The sequence below is a fragment of the Pinus tabuliformis genome, chromosome 1_2 (assembly GCF_031772625.1).
Source record: "Pinus tabuliformis cultivar Carrire ecotype Pingquan chromosome 1_2, CPIR1, whole genome shotgun sequence".
Lineage (NCBI taxonomy): Eukaryota > Viridiplantae > Streptophyta > Pinopsida > Pinales > Pinaceae > Pinus > Pinus tabuliformis.
In genome coordinates, this window is record NC_142298.1 from 716,589,654 (window position 1) to 716,607,111 (window position 17,458).

The 17,458-nt window shown below is 34.8% G+C and overlaps 1 protein-coding gene across 2 annotated transcripts in view; it reads right to left on the minus strand.

The window, feature by feature from the left end:
* Positions 1-2,334: 2,334 nt before the first annotated feature.
* The window catches only part of LOC149207750 (ribonuclease 3-like protein 2), a 147,988-nt gene continuing 132,864 nt past the window's right edge, over positions 2,335-17,458 (minus strand). For both annotated transcript variants that reach the window (XM_089393945.1, XM_089393946.1), the window contains exon 4: positions 2,335-2,651. In XM_089393945.1, the coding sequence (XP_089250071.1) occupies positions 2,483-2,651 (169 nt within the window). In that variant the 3' untranslated portion in view covers positions 2,335-2,482. The remainder of the gene's footprint in view (positions 2,652-17,458) is intronic.

Genomic DNA, 17,458 nt, shown 5'->3' on the forward strand with positions numbered 1-17,458 from the left:
TTAGGTCTATCTATTTATGTGATTTTAAGCATTTCCCATTAGGAAACACTAGTTTCTTTATCTTCCTTATCTCTACCCTATATCATGATTTGTACTTTATCACCTTTGAGAGTGGAAGACTAGAGGGGGAAACCTTCATTGGCTCGTGAGGGAGGAATCTTGAGGATAGTTTTGTGCAATATGTATGATGATGAGTAGATATGTGTGTCTATATCATTGATACTATTAAAGAGTAAAGTAACTCATTCTCATTCCAATATTATTTTTATATGTGATTATTTTCTCTTCTATACCTTGAGATTGATCGAACTAACATTATGAATATATGCATGCTTTGATTCTCCTTGGTATGTTTGTTTTCCACTTGTGTTGTTTATGGGCCTGAGGTTCATGGATAGTGAGATAGGAAGAAGCAAAGACATCTACTACAACATCCAAACCTCCAAATAAGTGTCATATTTAAGAGATTAGTATTTTCCTTATTTTCATGTGATTTTGGTCTAATTTCTTGAATTTGTATTATCCATTATGCTAAGGTTTTCAACCCTAACCTCAGGGGAAGAATTTCCTCGACACTTTCCTAAAAGGTGTTTTTCTTGAAATATATAATAACTTGTTTCATTAATTTATCTCTATGCATTATTTTCTAAAACTCGTATACATGTAAAAATGATCTATATGCCTTAATTTATTAAAATATTATAGGATAAGTCAAAGTATAACCTCATCGGAATGTGCCTACAATACGCATTTAACTATATCATCCACCAATCACAAATATATCATATTAATACTAAATTAAAGACACATCACACCTATATTTGGTACCATACTTGAAAATCTATGGTTAGGAAGGAGTTTCTCCAAGGAAAAACTTTCCCTCTAATCTCTAAATCTGCTACACCTTCATGATGTGTTAACGAATATATAATCGCAATATTGTTTAATCATTCCAAGGCCATGTTTCATGTTTTGGGATTTGATTGAGCAAGGTGTATCGAGTTTATTATTAAATAATTGAATTCAAAATTAGAAATTAAAGCAATTTGTTAATATTTCACCAAAAAATTTTAATAGGGTTTTTTGAAATTTTATTTAAATTTAAATTTGAGAAATTAAATAAATACTATTATATATTTTAAATATTATTGAAAATTTCCCATATATATAATTTCTCACATCCAAATTCATATGTAATATATGAATGGAAGATTATTAATTTAAGGAATATATAAAATGTAACTTTTTTATCCTCACATTTCATTCTAAAGTAGGATATATGATTATGGACTAATTCAAGTATCTTTTCTCTTTATTTTTATTTTTAGTAGTTAACGAAGAATCATTATATTTATGACACTGTTTTTTATGTTCTAAGCAACTATTACAATAATTCAAAGTAATGCTATTAGTCTTAGTTTAATTCTTCTAAGTTTTGATTATTTTTTTTAGATATATTACAAGTTTGAATTGTAAAACTTACATAATTCAAGTGCTATAGGATTTTTTAATGCATTGAATCCATTTATTCAATAAAAAAGCAAAAAAAATACACGAATTTATAAAAAATTGTATCACTAGATTTTGGAAATAAATTTCATAAAAAAAAAAACCAAAACATACCATAGTTGTATTATGCCATGCTATGAAGCTCTTTCTACTTCATGTTAATTAAGTTGATAGAAATGGCTATTTCTAATAGGGATCACATTTTTAATAATACATTTTCAATATCTATTATTTTTAAAAATAATAAATATTGGGGGATTGTAGGATTTAAGAATCATGCAATATTTTTAGTGATAGTTAAGATAAATGAATTGAGATTTATTTCAAAGATAATTATGTTTTTTTTCGTACTTTTCAGTTGTGTTGTTTTACTATATTTTTCTTTTTACAAGTATTTTAAATGTATTTTATGTTTAATTCATATATTAATTCTTTTTATAATTGTTATTACTAATAATAAAATTATAACTTTGTCAATCTTTATAATTCTTTTTAATGTTTGATATTATGAAATGTATTATTGAATAAATATTTTGATATTTATTATAAATTGATATATAACAACATTTACAAATTTTTTAATTATAATTATTTTTAATATTGATATTATGAGATGTATTATTAAATAAATATCTTAATATTTATTATAAATTGATACATATCACTATTTACAAGCTATTTAATCTACATATATGATAATTATATTATTTATCAATTATATATATAATCATATCCTATATAACATGACATGAGATCTATTTTTAATTTTAATATTATTAATTAAAAAAAATTGACCACATTAAATAAATCCAATTAACATTTAAATTTCATTCTATTTTAATACCATTTAAATAATAATAGGTAAAAATACATTTCCAATAAACTATTTCACCATATAAACCCATCTATTATAGTGAAGAGGAATTACACATTTGTAATAATACTTCTTGTAATCGATTTTGTTTTGATGAATTTATTCCACTTCTAATAAATCGTTGAGTATAACTTTTGCTGCAGAGTTTTTTGCGTCCCTTTTGCGAGGCATTGGATTTCCAACATATTCTTCTGTCCATCCTTGCTCCGTACAAACACTCACTGTGTACACAAATTTCTTTGTAGCTGTTGGACCACCTTGCACAGGTCTAAAGAAACATAAATTCGAAAATCAGAAAATAAACTTTGAAATGCATGTCTTATTTATTGTTGTTAATTATGAGAATATCAAATAAAAATTAAAAAAGTAAAATCTCAATAATAAATTATTTAAATATTAAAATCAATTTGTTATTTTCTTCTTATTACTATTATTTAAAAAAAAAAAAATATTAGAAATAAATTAAAACATATTTTTTTTAATAATTTATATTAAACATATTTCCAACTAAAATGTCAATAAAACATTTACAATGAAAATAACATGATAATCTCATATTTTTTAATCAATATTCAGTGAAATTAATATGACTATAATAAATATAATTATTCCAATTAAAATTAATATGAATATAATAAATATGACTATTTTTATTAACGATGAGAAATTTTTTTCCTTTAAATTATTTAATTTAATTAAAACAAATGTTTCCAAAAAAATAATAAAAATTCTAAATGATAACAATTAACCTATTAAATTTAATCACCTTTAAAATAATTGTCCCCCTCCAAAAAAGGATCTCAATAGTTGATGTCAAAAAATTCCTTAATCTTATTATTATAGTCATTATATGGAAAATACTAAAATAGGTGGTGGTGGTGGTGTAATAATGTACTTAATCAAATTGATATTTAGAAGAAAACATGTATGTCATTAATATAAGTGCACTTATTATCATATTTCTCAATCTCTTTAGTATATTTTGTAAAAGATGTTACTATATCATTAATAAAAGTAAAATAGAGATTAGCACAATTAGATATAATGATTAAATTTGTTTTTTAAATTTGCATGTTGATAACTTTATGAAGGAGTACAACTTAAAATGATTTAAATTTCCATTTGAATTGAGACCACAAGTTTGAGAAGAGAACCATTACTCATTTGAAATCTTATCATGGCTTTGAAAACAAATGTAGTACCTTAGTTTTGATTCGAGAACAATTATGTGTAATTTTAAATATTATGAATCACCAAGTGCCAAGAGATGTAATATGTAAATATTGTATATTGAAAATAATAAAATGAAATACATTGTAATTTATATGAAAAACACAAAAAATTTTATAGTAGGATATGACTCCACAAGAGAGAGTGATGAAATGGAGGAATCAAATGGAAATCCACATACTCAATGTTCCAAGTCATTTTTCATTGAACATATTATCATTACTGTTAGGGTCCTATATTTCATAGGATGAATTGATTATAGCTGTAATTTTATATATGAGATGTTGTAAATAATCTTCCATGTTGAAAATTATTTCCAAAAGATAGAAAAAGAAAATCAAGAAAAAAAATGAAAAAGGGGATATGTGTGTGTGTGTGAAAAGAAAAAAAAAATCAAAATATGAAAAAAGAAGAAAAAGAATGAAAATACCTCATAAAAAATATGGATGCAAGTGAGCAAGTCAAAGTGCCACTCAAAAATGAAAAATTTCATTAGAAGTAGCTTAGAAAATTTTCAATAAAGTGTGCATCTTGTTTAAATGCCACATTGAATTAGGAGAAGTAAATTAGTTGTTTTAATCACACAATTTAAGCGTGCTTAAGACAAATCAAATAAAATTAGTTTAGATTAGTGAATAATTAGCCACACAATCTAATCATGGTTGAATTAGATTAGTGAGAATAAAAAATAATTAACCACAATGTTTAACTGTGGTTGATTAAGATTTAGATGTTAATATTAATTGTTAATTTAATCACAATTCTATTTGCAAATAAATTTGGATGTGACGTATTTTTGTCACTATGCAATAAAGGTGTAGCACATGTTCGAACGACCCCTATCCACCTTGCTCGGATCAACAGCGGGGGATGGTCTTCGGCCCTCTAGGCCCCTCCAAGATTTAATCGGTGGGGGGGTCCGAAAGGGCAGAATTGGTTGACAACATGGTGGCTCTAGAGTACTTCATAACCCCACCCCCCCACCTATTCCCGCTTATTGCTCCATCCCCCCTTCGAAAACCACCATCTTGCTTTCCCCCTCGCACGATCGTTGACCTTTGTTGCTCATGCGCCACTAAGCTCCCGCCATGTGGACTCCCCGGTCCCTACCATTTTCTCATACGCCATCCTTTTGCCTCCACTGCCTATCTTCCACCTCACCCCTGTGGACCCCGCTACCCATCCACCTGATCTGTCATCCTTTTGCCATATTCCATTAGTAGGTCTAGTTACCTTTTTCCCATGTCGCACTAGCTGACCCACATTCCTTCCACCAGAACGACCTCCTGTCATTACTTCTCCCTCATTCTGATGATGCCATCTCGCACTCCCACCACCACATCAACAAAATGTTTCTCAATAAATGCTTGTTTGTTTCCCATGACAATGGACCTACTCCATTTAAACGATTAATTAACAACAATAAGTTCATTTTTGCTATATAAAACCAACCAAAACCCGTTCTATTGCCTCTTTTCACCATTTCAGGATAATGGGAATTAGAGGCTTCAACACACAGTCAACCAGCCACAATCTACTTGAGCATTCAGCCAATGACCCATGCCATTACTATGAATAGTCAGCATAACCAACTAGTGCAACCAAGTGCCTTTTAGTGCCTGAATACCATTCTTCACCTTTTCTTTCCCAGATAATTCTGAATTCCTTTTTCTTTTCCCTTCGATAATGGCACCTAAAAGAAAATCTAAATCCTCTGATGACAACCCTAAGCTTTCCCCAACCATAGACCTAGATCATCAACCATTAATGGACCAATACTATAAGATTGTTGAAACCAATTTCGATTTTGACATGTATGAGCTTCATAGTTGGTTGAAGCAAAAGTTTCCTAACCTCAATGATGAATTCGGCCTTTAAGAATCTTCCATGACCCAATTCATCTTCCCAGAGACCTGTCACTTCCTAGAATTTGTGTCCTGGTGCCAATTTCGCTACATTCCCATCCAAAGAGAAATTGTGGCCCATAATGATGACATCATTTTCACCATCACTACAAAAACCATCTCTCAGATGCTACATTTTCCAAATTCTAACTCCCTGTAGCCATTTTCAGTAGATTCCCTCATGGAATTCTACAAAAACCTAACCTTCCCACAAAAAACCAAGATTTCTGAGATTTTTCTCCTGGAGGATGTCCAATTACCTAAGAGAAATCTCCCCTACTCATCCTCTATGTTCCCCGAGATGACTAAATAGGTAATTGCAATTATTTCATGTATACTTGACTATCAATCTGATCAGTGGGTTGATGAGGCCATTTTTGGTTTCCTATCAATATTTACAACTGGTGAGAAACCCCCTATTTTCAATTACAGTGAGTTCATTGTAGAGTCAATTCATGACCAACTCCTCAAGTTCTCTACTGAGGGGACTTTTAAGTATTCTTCAGTGTTGGTGTATTTATTTCTTTACCATCAAGTAGATAGGTTTTCATTCCCTTTGCAGAAATTAGATGATCAAAGTAATCCACAGTCTGTAATCCTTTGGACCTCCTTGGTGAGGAAAAATTCCACCGAGTACACCTTCTCTAATTATGTTGATCAATTCCTACATGCAGTTTCCATCTTACTAAACAATGATGTAGAACCTAGGATAAGACCATAAATACAAAGAATTATGCATCTCAGTGAGTAGACTAAAATAGGGGATTGGTATTTATACCAAAATTATACAAAAATAAGAGTTTATGGGTGGGAGTTGCCACCCTACAGGCTTCCTAAGTTTTTTCCCATGAGAATCTTCTCTTTGGAATATATTAGGTAGAGGGTACATATGGTTGATTTACATTTTGTTGTATCAAAGAAGAAGTCCCAGTTCAAGATCAAGGCACAGGTGGGACTATTTATTTGTAACACTAGGGAAACGAGTAAAGAGGAAGATTTACTCCTTACACAACTGAACTTTAAATTGAGCATTACCTAGTCATATGACCCTTTTGGAATCATCTCCAAGCTGAGAGAGGAACCAAAAACCACTCCCTACACTCACAGTCCAAGACCAGAGATATATCATTTCATGAATCAATGTCAATGGGAGGAGAACAAACTACAGGAGGCAAAAGAATAGGTCATATCTACAACAACCTCACAGAATCCAACACCTCAAGAGAAAAAAGACAAAAGACCAAGGGAAGAGGCTTCCCCTTCAGTGATAGAGATTTGAGTCAAAGAATTTCTGATATACAAAAAGAAGCACAATACTAGTTCTCAACTAGTTTTTCAGCAGGACGATGAGGGGCAGGCCACCATAGTCCTGCCATGCCATCATTCTTCTATAAGAAGAGAAGATATCTTCATAGGATCTCTAGCTTCCTTAGCTTCCCAAGATCCCCCAGATACATCGCATTCATCAAAATTGGTTTAGGACCAGGATGAACCAAATATCTTTGCAAAATATAAAGAAATTAAGAAGACGAACAAGAAGCTCAAAGCCTCCACATATACCCAATTCTGGAAGCAAACAACCTCTTCACAACACATCTTTCAACCTTTAATATAGAAAAGGGGAAAATGCAAATTGCATTCCTTCGAGCATAGATTCCTTTCCCAAGACTCTAATTGATCATAATAAATCAATTTTCTCCTTTGATGCTGAGCATATTCACCCCATTGACCAAATAGACTTGCATAAACAAAGTGCAAAAATGTTGCACTCTACCTTAACCAACACTTCCATGACAAATTCCAAGTTGCAGGCCTCACTCAGCAACATACAGTCACAATTAAAGCTTGAAAAGATTTCATCTTTGGCTAAGGACACCATGATCAAATCATTAGAGGACATGGTAATTAATCTAGGTATGACCCCAAAGATGTAAAAGCAACAGAGGGGATTGTAAGGAGGAAAATAACGGACATCGCAGCATTGAGGAAACAACTCAAACTTCTGTCCACTGAGGACCCCCAAGCTAAGGAAGTTGGGGAGCTTGAAAAAGAAAAAGGGAACATGTTCAAGATAATAATTGAACAAAGAAACTAGATTAAGGATATGGAAGTGGAAATGGAAAAATTTCTCAAGGAAAAGGAGCAGTCATCACAGCTAGCTATAGTGCCTCTAACAACAATACCTATTTTAGTATCAACAACAGTAGGAGCATCTACATCAACTGCAACACCAACACATAGTACATATTCTCCAAATAAGTTAGTTAAAGCCAAGTAAGACCTGTCCATTCAAGGGTGGGAAATTAAAAATTTAATGGATCAACTCAAAAATCTACAGGATCAGAAAATAAAGATATACAATTATTATGTAGCAGAGTTGGCTCACTCTAAAGATTGAATAGCTAGAAAGTGAGTCAGCCATGGCCTAGACTTTGGCACAGGAAAAGGCAACCATATGGATAGAAATTAGTGAGGTCATCAATGAAATATGGCCTTCAATTCAAATTATATTTGAACAAGAAAAGTTGATGAGGAAATAAAAAAGAAGCAATTGCACAAATAAAGGCAGATTTGAGACAAAGGCATGGAGAAGCTACATTTTTGATAAGGATATCTAATTCAGAAGCCAAGGAGGAGTTAGAAGAATTAGAAGTTGCAGATAAAACATAAACAATTTTAGAGGTGAGGAGGGTCATGACTAAGAGGAACCTGATGCTACAATTAGAAAACAAATGTCACAACATGGAGTCTAGTGTCCAAAAATTTCATCTCAATTTTAATGTGCTTAATCTAAAAGGACTGCTAGGACTAATAGGAAATGGAGACCAACTGATTATTTTAAATGACTACTACTATAAGCTATGCACTATTTCCCAATATAAATCAAAGTTTGTAGGAATTAAAGGAAGCATCACAGGGAAGGCTTTTTTGCAGGCTATAAATTTTGACCTATTCATCAAGCATGAGATCAAGCACTTGTTTCTCACCAAGCCTACTTTCAAAAGTATACTGAGGTAGATGAGACTTACAAGAAGTTAATAAATTTTTCTATCCCAAGTGAAGAGCATTGGGATAAATTATGTGAACTGCTAGAGAATTTTTTTTTACCTCCAACAACAAGACACCATGACAACACTTCTTCAAGCCCAGTCATCAGCAACAACCCTCGAGGATAGTGTCAATAGCCACAATGATTTCATATCTCCTATAATTTTGTTTTATTTTTGTAAAAAAATATTTGAGATATTTGTAAAAAATCTTGATATTTTATGTCAAGATATTTAGATAGAATTTGTAGAAATAATTCAGAATTTGAAGTATTGATGTTGGGATTCTTAATGAGAAAGACTACCAATCATTGTAAAGATGTTTACTGAGCTCAAGTGGCCATTTTCATTAATAAAATAAATTTGTTACACAATTAACGTGTCATAGCTGTGTGGCGAAGTTCTTCTTACTCTGATCTTGTATTTTCTCTGTTTTTATATTTCTTTCATTTCTTTATTGTTTTAAGAAGATTAAGCACAAAATTTATTTCAACACACTCTATCCTAGTTTAAAACAATAATCAATGTTTTCCACTAAAGTTTAAATATATCATTCAGGTAACAATGCTCTATATTTGAAGTGATTATTAATCTTTTCTTTCTTCTCCATTTCATAAACTACAAAGATCCAACAACATGCCTCCTTTCCATGTTACACTTAAGATTGATATTTCTGCAAATTGATCACTATAAGCCCCTTTGAATCCATTTCCCAATGGCTTTCCTTGTTGTTCCAACCAAACCATTTTAAAAAACCAAACCTTGAATTTTCACATCTAGCCTAAAATCCTACAAAAAAAACACAACTAAATCTGATAGAGAGATCACTCTCTGAGTTTAGAAGTGCTCGCTTCTAAACTTAAAAGTGGTTTTGTGGTTACTTTTGCAATTTCTTTTACAACCTTAAGAAATTACGAAGAGCTAACATCCTGGTGACCATACCAGGGACTTCAAAAAAATCAATTGTGTTAATTTTTTCCCTGGTAAATTTTTGTTTCAGTACTTAAAGTTATTTCTAGGTTTTGTGGCTTAAGAATAGATTTTTATTTAAGGCCATATTCCACCTCAAAATTTGTATATATCTTATCTGTGAATACTTAATAGTATATTTTTCTCCTAAAAGAATTTATACTAGAGCTAATCCAGATCCAAATCCACTGAAAATTGTAGAAAATCCATAAAAAATTCTTATAAAGAAAAATTTAGCTAACAACCAAGCAAGTAATAATCCTCTCCCTAGAGTTAATTCTCTGCCTAAAGGCTTTGAAATAGTAGAAGACATAGAATTTGATTTACCATTTGAACATAGTCTCTTCAAAACTAAATCTAATAGTTTTGTAGCTAAAACTGTTTTTGATGAAAACATCTTAAAACCCTACACTTCAAAACATAAAACTGTGAACTTAGACTATGAGGATGATGTCATCAAACAATTTAACAAACTTGAAGTGTTTGTGTCTGAACTAGATCAAGTTGTACAAAAATCTCTTGAATCACCTAAATCCTCAAATTCTTCTCTATTGTTTCATCCTCAACTCCTCCATTAATTCCGCTTAGTTTTTCTATTCCATTTGAAATTCCAGTTGTTCATACTACTCCTTTATATATTCCTACTATTGTCTCTCCCATAGATAGCCTTGGATTTCCTACAATACCAGTGCCTGGGCACATCTAAATTCTATGTATCTCATATGATCCTCAAGAAACCGAAGGCATCATATGCATCTTCTACACATAGTAATTACAAATATACAAATATACACATAACAACATGGGTTGGTTCCTTCATCCAAGGATATAAGCCATGTATTTATGGTATCCTTTCACATATACAACTCACAAGAATAAGGAAAAAACAAGTGGAGGCCGAGTAATCAAGGACTTACAATTTAATTAGATTTTGTAGAATAATGAAAAAAAGAAAGAGAATAATAAATCATCATATAGAGCTTGAAACATCAAGAGTTCTATACTTATCTGAGCTAAAGATAGATAGGTGGATGTAAGAAGAGTGAATTCTATGATTTCAGGAAGCGCACATTTAAAGATATAATCTCAGACTTGCATACAGAGATATGTATTAACTAGTTAACACTAATGAGTGTGTAAGAATATAAGAGATATTTCTGGCAGCTACAATTTCTTGAAATCAGAGAGGAAGTGTAAACATAATGGAATTTTAACAGAGAAACAACATACTGTAATACTCGAACATGGGAATCACCACTGTTTCATTCATATTAAGAAAGATGTAGATCTGGAATCCATACAACTTCAGAAGAACACATAATTTTTTCCTAGAATTCTGAACCTTTCTTCAATGTTTCTTCTTGGCTTTTATAAGGAGAGGGAGGGAAAGGAAATCAGTTATAGAAATATCTCCAGGATGAAGTTTAAAGTTGTCTGTATGAATGGTTGTCTCAGTGTGAATCCTTTAATTGTTACAGCAGGGAGATTCCTTTCTTGAAAATAAAACAGAATACAACACATCGATCAAAACAATCAAAACAGAATTAATCCATCAAAACTAAAATGATGGGCTCTAGAAATATCTTCATACCACTCTTCTTTGCTACCCTCTGGTCCGGGCATATTTCTATCAAGTCATGGTTAATCCTCTCTAGGTTGGTTCCTGGTCGCTTTGGCCTTAACTATCGACCCATCACACCCTTTTTCTCTCTGTCCTACACTATCGGTGTCTTGTTGCAGTGTAACAGCCGAATCTCTTAGCCATGGGCCTTTGTACCTCTAAAATAGGTGAACAGGTGACACTTTTGATTTCCACCCTTAGCCCCCTTATTACAACCCCTTTTGTAGTGCTTTGCATATGACCGGGGGCTGGGATCAAGGACTTATCCCTTTGAGCGCTAAGGATTTGCACAACTCCACGGAGGCCTTACTCCTTTCATAACTTGGATTACCTATGATTTCCTGTTACACCGCATTAGCTGACATCCCGAATGCGAACAATTCATGAAATATAGCCTATGGAACATTGCATTCGGGGGGGCCTTTTTCTTATTGCAATCACAGTCCTGCCTCTCGACGCTGAATACATTTTTCCTTAAGTTTCTCCCCTAGGCAGCCGTGATCATTGATATACGAGATGACATCATCATTGCCACGTGTCACCCTATGAGTGGTGACACGTGTCACTTGGAAATGGCCTCATAGGACCCATGAAAGCGCAAAAACCAAGTGACACGTTTCTGCTTGCCACATTAGCATCCATACCGCCACGTCACTAATGACATTAGCTGCCATGTCAGCTCTGAGAATGAATCACATGCCGCCACGTGGCCCCCTGGAGGAGAGAGAAAAATGCCTGCCTAGACCTGTTTTGTCATGCTTTTCCTTTGTATTTGGTTTTCGGCCCTCCCCGACAATTTTTCTCTACATTGCAATATTGGTGATTTTCAACAATTTGGAACAACAATCTTCGTCGATCGCCGATCGCTGATGGCACATGGAGGAGAGAGAATGTGGGCTGCTCGCCTTGTTTTTTCAAGCGTTTCCTTTGTTAACATTTTCATCCCTTTCCCAGCGATACAACATTATATCATAGATCGACCCTTGCAAGTCTTTGAAGTTTTGGATTAAGCATGTGCCCTGGGATCCCGCCGACATGCGATCTCAGCGATTGGCGGATCGCTGCTTATCATTCTTCCATTGTTCCTTGCTTGCTGAATTTTTCCAATAGCCAATTTGTGATTGCGATCAGCCTTCTAGACTTTCGATTGTGATTTTCCCTCCATAGTTAGTCATTTTTGGTTTGTAGAGCTTTTCGAAGGTACACATTCAAAATGCTTTATCGTTTTCTCCAAGAGTCCATTTTTGGACTTCCATATACCGTTGGAAAGCTCTTTCTGAGCACTGTGCAATGGGGAGGGTTTGATTCAGCTATGATATTTTCTATGGCCTAAGAAATGGGTTCCAAATTTCACTTCTCTTGGGAAACTTTGACGATTTGAAACCCACAATGCAGTGAGTGACAACATTGGCTCCAACTGGGGACAGTGCCTTGCTGGAAAGGTGATGAGGACCTGTAGACCAGTAGTCTTTCCTTCCATTGGGCATGGAGTTATTCTTAAACAAAATATAATTCCGTGAAAAGGAATTTTCTGAAAATAAACTAAAAAATTCAAATAACAATCTCAACATACACACTGGATATTTACAATGAGCAAGAGATAGATATCTCTAATTCTGAAAATAAAATTTTAGAAACTGACCATTTACAGGAAGTTCTAGCAGTTCACCATCCAAGTTTTCAAGCATGTAGGTGTTATTTCTCGTTTCTTTTGCAATCTTGAAAGGGTCAAACAATAGTGGACCAAACTTCCCATGTTTTTCTTCGTATTCTTGCCTAACATCCCATCTGAGAAAAAAATCTCCTTGCTAGAGAAGTTTGTCCTTAGCCTTCTTGTCAAATAGATATTTCATCCTTTGTTGGTAGTTTGACAGTTTGGTCCCCACCTGTTCTCTGTTCTTGTGAAGCTCCACCAGCTGATTTATTCTTCTAGTCAAGGCGCTAGGCTCTTCCTTGGCTTCTTGCAGCAACTTAACTACTGTCATTGCTAATTGGATAGGGAAGACAACAACATTTCCATATACTAGCTCAAAATGAGATTTCCCAATGGATCTTTTGGGTGTTACACGTTATCCCAAAGAGAAAACTTTAGTTAAGTGTACTAGTTCCTTTGATTTTCAGTGATGGTCTTCTTTAGAACTCTCATCAAAGTTTTATTAGAAGACTCAGCCAAGCCATTCCCTTGAGGGTAGTATGTAGTGGAGTGTCCAACAATGATGTTGAATTTGTGGCAGAAGTTGGTGAACTTGGCATATTTGAATACTTGTGCATTATCAGTGATGATTTTAAAAGGACACCCAAATCAGGATAGTATGTTCTCATCAATGAATTTTATCACCACTGGATCATTATCATTCCTAGCTTGGATAGCCTCTAACCGCCTTGTGAAATAGTCAGTGGCTGTTAAAATCCATTTGTGTTGGCCACTAGAAGGTGGGTTTCTTTCTCTGATGAAGTCCAATCCCCACTGTCTAAAGGGCTCCTCTACATGCATAGGAATCAGGGGGAGAGGATAAAAATTCTGTCTTTTAGTGAACAACTGGCATTTTTGGCATGACCTGACCTTAGAATAAACATCTCCAAACGGCATGGGCCAGTAAAATCCTACCTTGAGGATTTTGTGTGCTATTTCCTTCCAATTGCAATGTCATCCACATAATCCCCCATGGAAATCCTCAATCACTTCATGGGTTTCTCCCTCAACCAAACACAACAATAATACCCCCACCAGGTCCTTCCAGTAGAGCAGTATGTTGGATATAATGTATTTTTATGCTTGCAATATCAGACTCTGGTAGTTTGATCTATCCAGTCCATATTATAAACAAGAGGTAATGGACAATGTTCTTATACTTGGGTGATACCTCATACTTGGAATAGATCTTTTGTTCAACCATTTTAATTCTGCTATGTTCATCCTCTGGACTACCATCCTTTGTGATCAGGCTTATCCCTAGAGCTTGGTAGTTGGATTCAGACAAAATCTTGGCCAACCCCTGGCCTTTGATGAGCTTGGTAGGCTTGATTTCCAGCTCATATTCCTGTATTTTAGCTATCCATATGCCCCTCTTTCCTTCACTATCTACCTGCACCAAAATTTCTTTGACTGCAGTCATTGGGACAAATGCTGTGATTTCGAATTGCAGTACATACATACAGAATGACTTCAGCACCTTGACTAGTGCATAAGCTTGTTTCTCCAATATATCATACTTCAGCTCAGCGTCCCTTAGGACTTGGATGAAAAATGAAATGGGTTGCTTGCAACCTTCTTTATTTTTTTGTAACATCACAACAATAATGTTATGTGGAGAGGTGAAAGAAAAGATGTAGAAGGGCACTGAATAATCGGGGCTGACTAGCACTGGGGCCTCAACCAAAGCTTCTTTGATCCTTGTGAAAGAATCACAGGGGATGAAGCTCCACTTAACTTTGTTCTCCTTCTTGAGCATATATGTGATACCTTTAACTCTCTCAGCATAGTTGGGTATGAATCACATTAAGAAATTTATTCTCCCCAAAAAGGCTTGGACTTCTTTCTTGTTTCTGGGAAATGGGCTAAAGATGATGGCTTTGACTTATTCAGGATCAATATTTACTCCTTCCTGTGCTAATATGTGTCCATGTAGCTTCCCCTCACTCAGGGCGAACTGAGATTTCTTAGGATTCAGAGAGAGGCCATACCTTATGCACTTCTCGAAAGTGAGTTTTAAATGGAGGATATGCTCTTCATCAGTTTTAAAAAAGGTTGTGATGTCATCTAAGTAGACTCCCACAAATTTCTCTTGCTCACCCACGAAAGCTACGTCCATTTCTCTCTAAAATGTGGCCCCTACATTTATCAACTCGAACGGCATGCATGTGTACATGAAGGTTCCCCATGGGGTGGTGAAAGCAGTCTTTCTCTGGTCTTTGGGGTGGACGCCACTTGGTTATATCCTGAGAATCCGTCCATCATGGACATTCTGGCTACACCTACTACCTTCTGCAATATATTATCCATCTTGGGCAGAGGGTAGTTATCTTTTAGAGGCCTTGTTTAAATTCCGCAAGTCCACGCATAGCCTTATCTCTTCGCTCTTTTGATGGACAGGGACCATATTAGCTACCCACTCAGAGTATCTTAGAGGGACTATGATATTGGCATGCAATAGCTTCCTTAACTCCTTTTCAATGGAGGGGAGTAAGAGTGGATTTATCCCACCCTTCAAAGGAATTTTATGCTGAACAATATTTGTATCAAATGATTTCAAATCATTTTAAGACCAAGAAAATACATCTTTGTAAGTTTTAAATAGATCTAAATACCTCTGTCTATATTGCAAGGGGATTTATTTGGACAACCTGATCATCTAGGGTTCCTCCTTTGATCCGATGTTGTAGTCCTCTACTTTCTCATCCTTATTTGGGGCCATTTGTTTGGACGTTATGTCGTCTTTACTGAAAAGTATTTCAAGTGGAACAAGTCCACAAGGGATGGCGTTTCCTTTTAGTTGCAAATTGTTTTGCCCAACCACTTTGTCTTTCCATGGAGTGGCTTCTTGTTCTGCTTCTTCTTCTTCTTGATCAATGGTGGAGTGGGAAAAATCCCCAATGACTTCTATGAATATTTTGACTTGCTCGTCATCTTTGAATACCTACCAGTGTTTGACATTATCAGGTATTGAAGGAATGTGTCTAGCTTCTATCTCATATCTGAGGAGTGGACTCTATGGTGGCCTAAAAGTTCTTACAGCTACCATAAGAGAGTCAACCATCTTGTTTTCTTCCCTAGGAAGAAACTAGATGTTAAATGGAAAGAATAAATTGTTGATTAAGTCCCACACTTCATTTCAGTACATCCTCAGCCTGGGGTGTTTGGCCTGGGATTGATTTCTAATCTGCCTTACGACCAGTTCAAAATCTCCATAGACTACTAGGCATTCGATATTAATATTTTTTGTTGTTTGTAACCCCAGGAGAAATGCCTCATACTCTACTACATTGTTGGTTGCCTCAAATTCAAGCTTAAATGAGAGGGGTATCATGTTGCCTTCCGGGGATACCAACAATATTCCAGCTCCATTTATCTCTTTTGAATTTTTTCCATCGATGTACAATTTCCATATTTCATTTTCATTTAAATTTTGGTATTTCAACTGCCTTTTTAGGTGCATTGATGCTTCTTCTAAGAGGTTCTCATTTTCTTCTAAGACTAGGCAGGAGATGTCACTGTCTTTCCCATGTACTGGGGAGTTTTCTGAGCCTTTAGTTGGGGTCACAATTTTCAAAAGCCAAGATTCTATGTGCAACCTTCTTTTTTCACCTCCAAAATTGGGAATGGTGGCATAAGTCAGATCTAGCTTGATAGAGCCACCCACCTTGGAACCCCAAGATCTGGATAAGAGCATTCCAAAATGAGGAGGTATATCAACCACCACTATATCCATTACCACACTTTTCACTAGTATCTGAGCCAAGTTTACCACCAGATCGTTTATCATGGCTAAGCACTTGACTCTCTTAGAGTTAAAGGGGTACAAGTCTTTGTATGGTTTGGTGATCTCCAAACCCAGTTGTTCCATTACTGAGAATGGCATGAGGTTGTGGGAAGCTCCCGAATCCAACATGCATTTATGTAGAAAAAGGTCATGGATCACTGAAGTCACATAAAAAGGCATGGTAGAAGGATCTAACTCTTCCACATGCGGCCCAAAAACAACCATTGGCCTTTCCTCCTAGAGGTTTAAACTATGATGGGCTAGTGGTGAGATAGAGGGATGCATAAATTGAGAGATCTAAATAGGATGCTTTAGAAGCTCAGTTAGGGTAACATGAACGTTTACCTTCTCAGGCTCCTTCTAGAGATTGAATGCAAGTTGGACCTTTTCTGTACCTCTTGGATCTGTTCCTTCTTCCTTGCCAGTGGCATTTTTCAGCAGAATAGGTGTCTCTTTTTCTATGTGTCCCTTTGAACTAGTTCTTTCCTCATTAGAGGAGGACTTTATCTTGGAAGGGTCAAGATTTAGCTTACCCTTTCCTTTATTCAGTAGTGGGGGAACAACTTGAGGAGAAGCTTCCCTTTGTTGTTCTGGTTCTCTAGTCCTCTTCTTTGAAGATCTTAGGTCATACTTACGTTGTGGCTGTGATTGCATGAACTCTGCAAACCATTTGCAATAATAATCCATATATTCTTCTTTTTTTGTTCCTTCTCTATCATGGCTAGCCTCCTGGTGAGCCATATTCTCATATTCTTCTTCAGTAAAAGCAAAATACATATTTCCATGCATCTCTTATGTATTTGATGATTGTTCATCGGGACAAT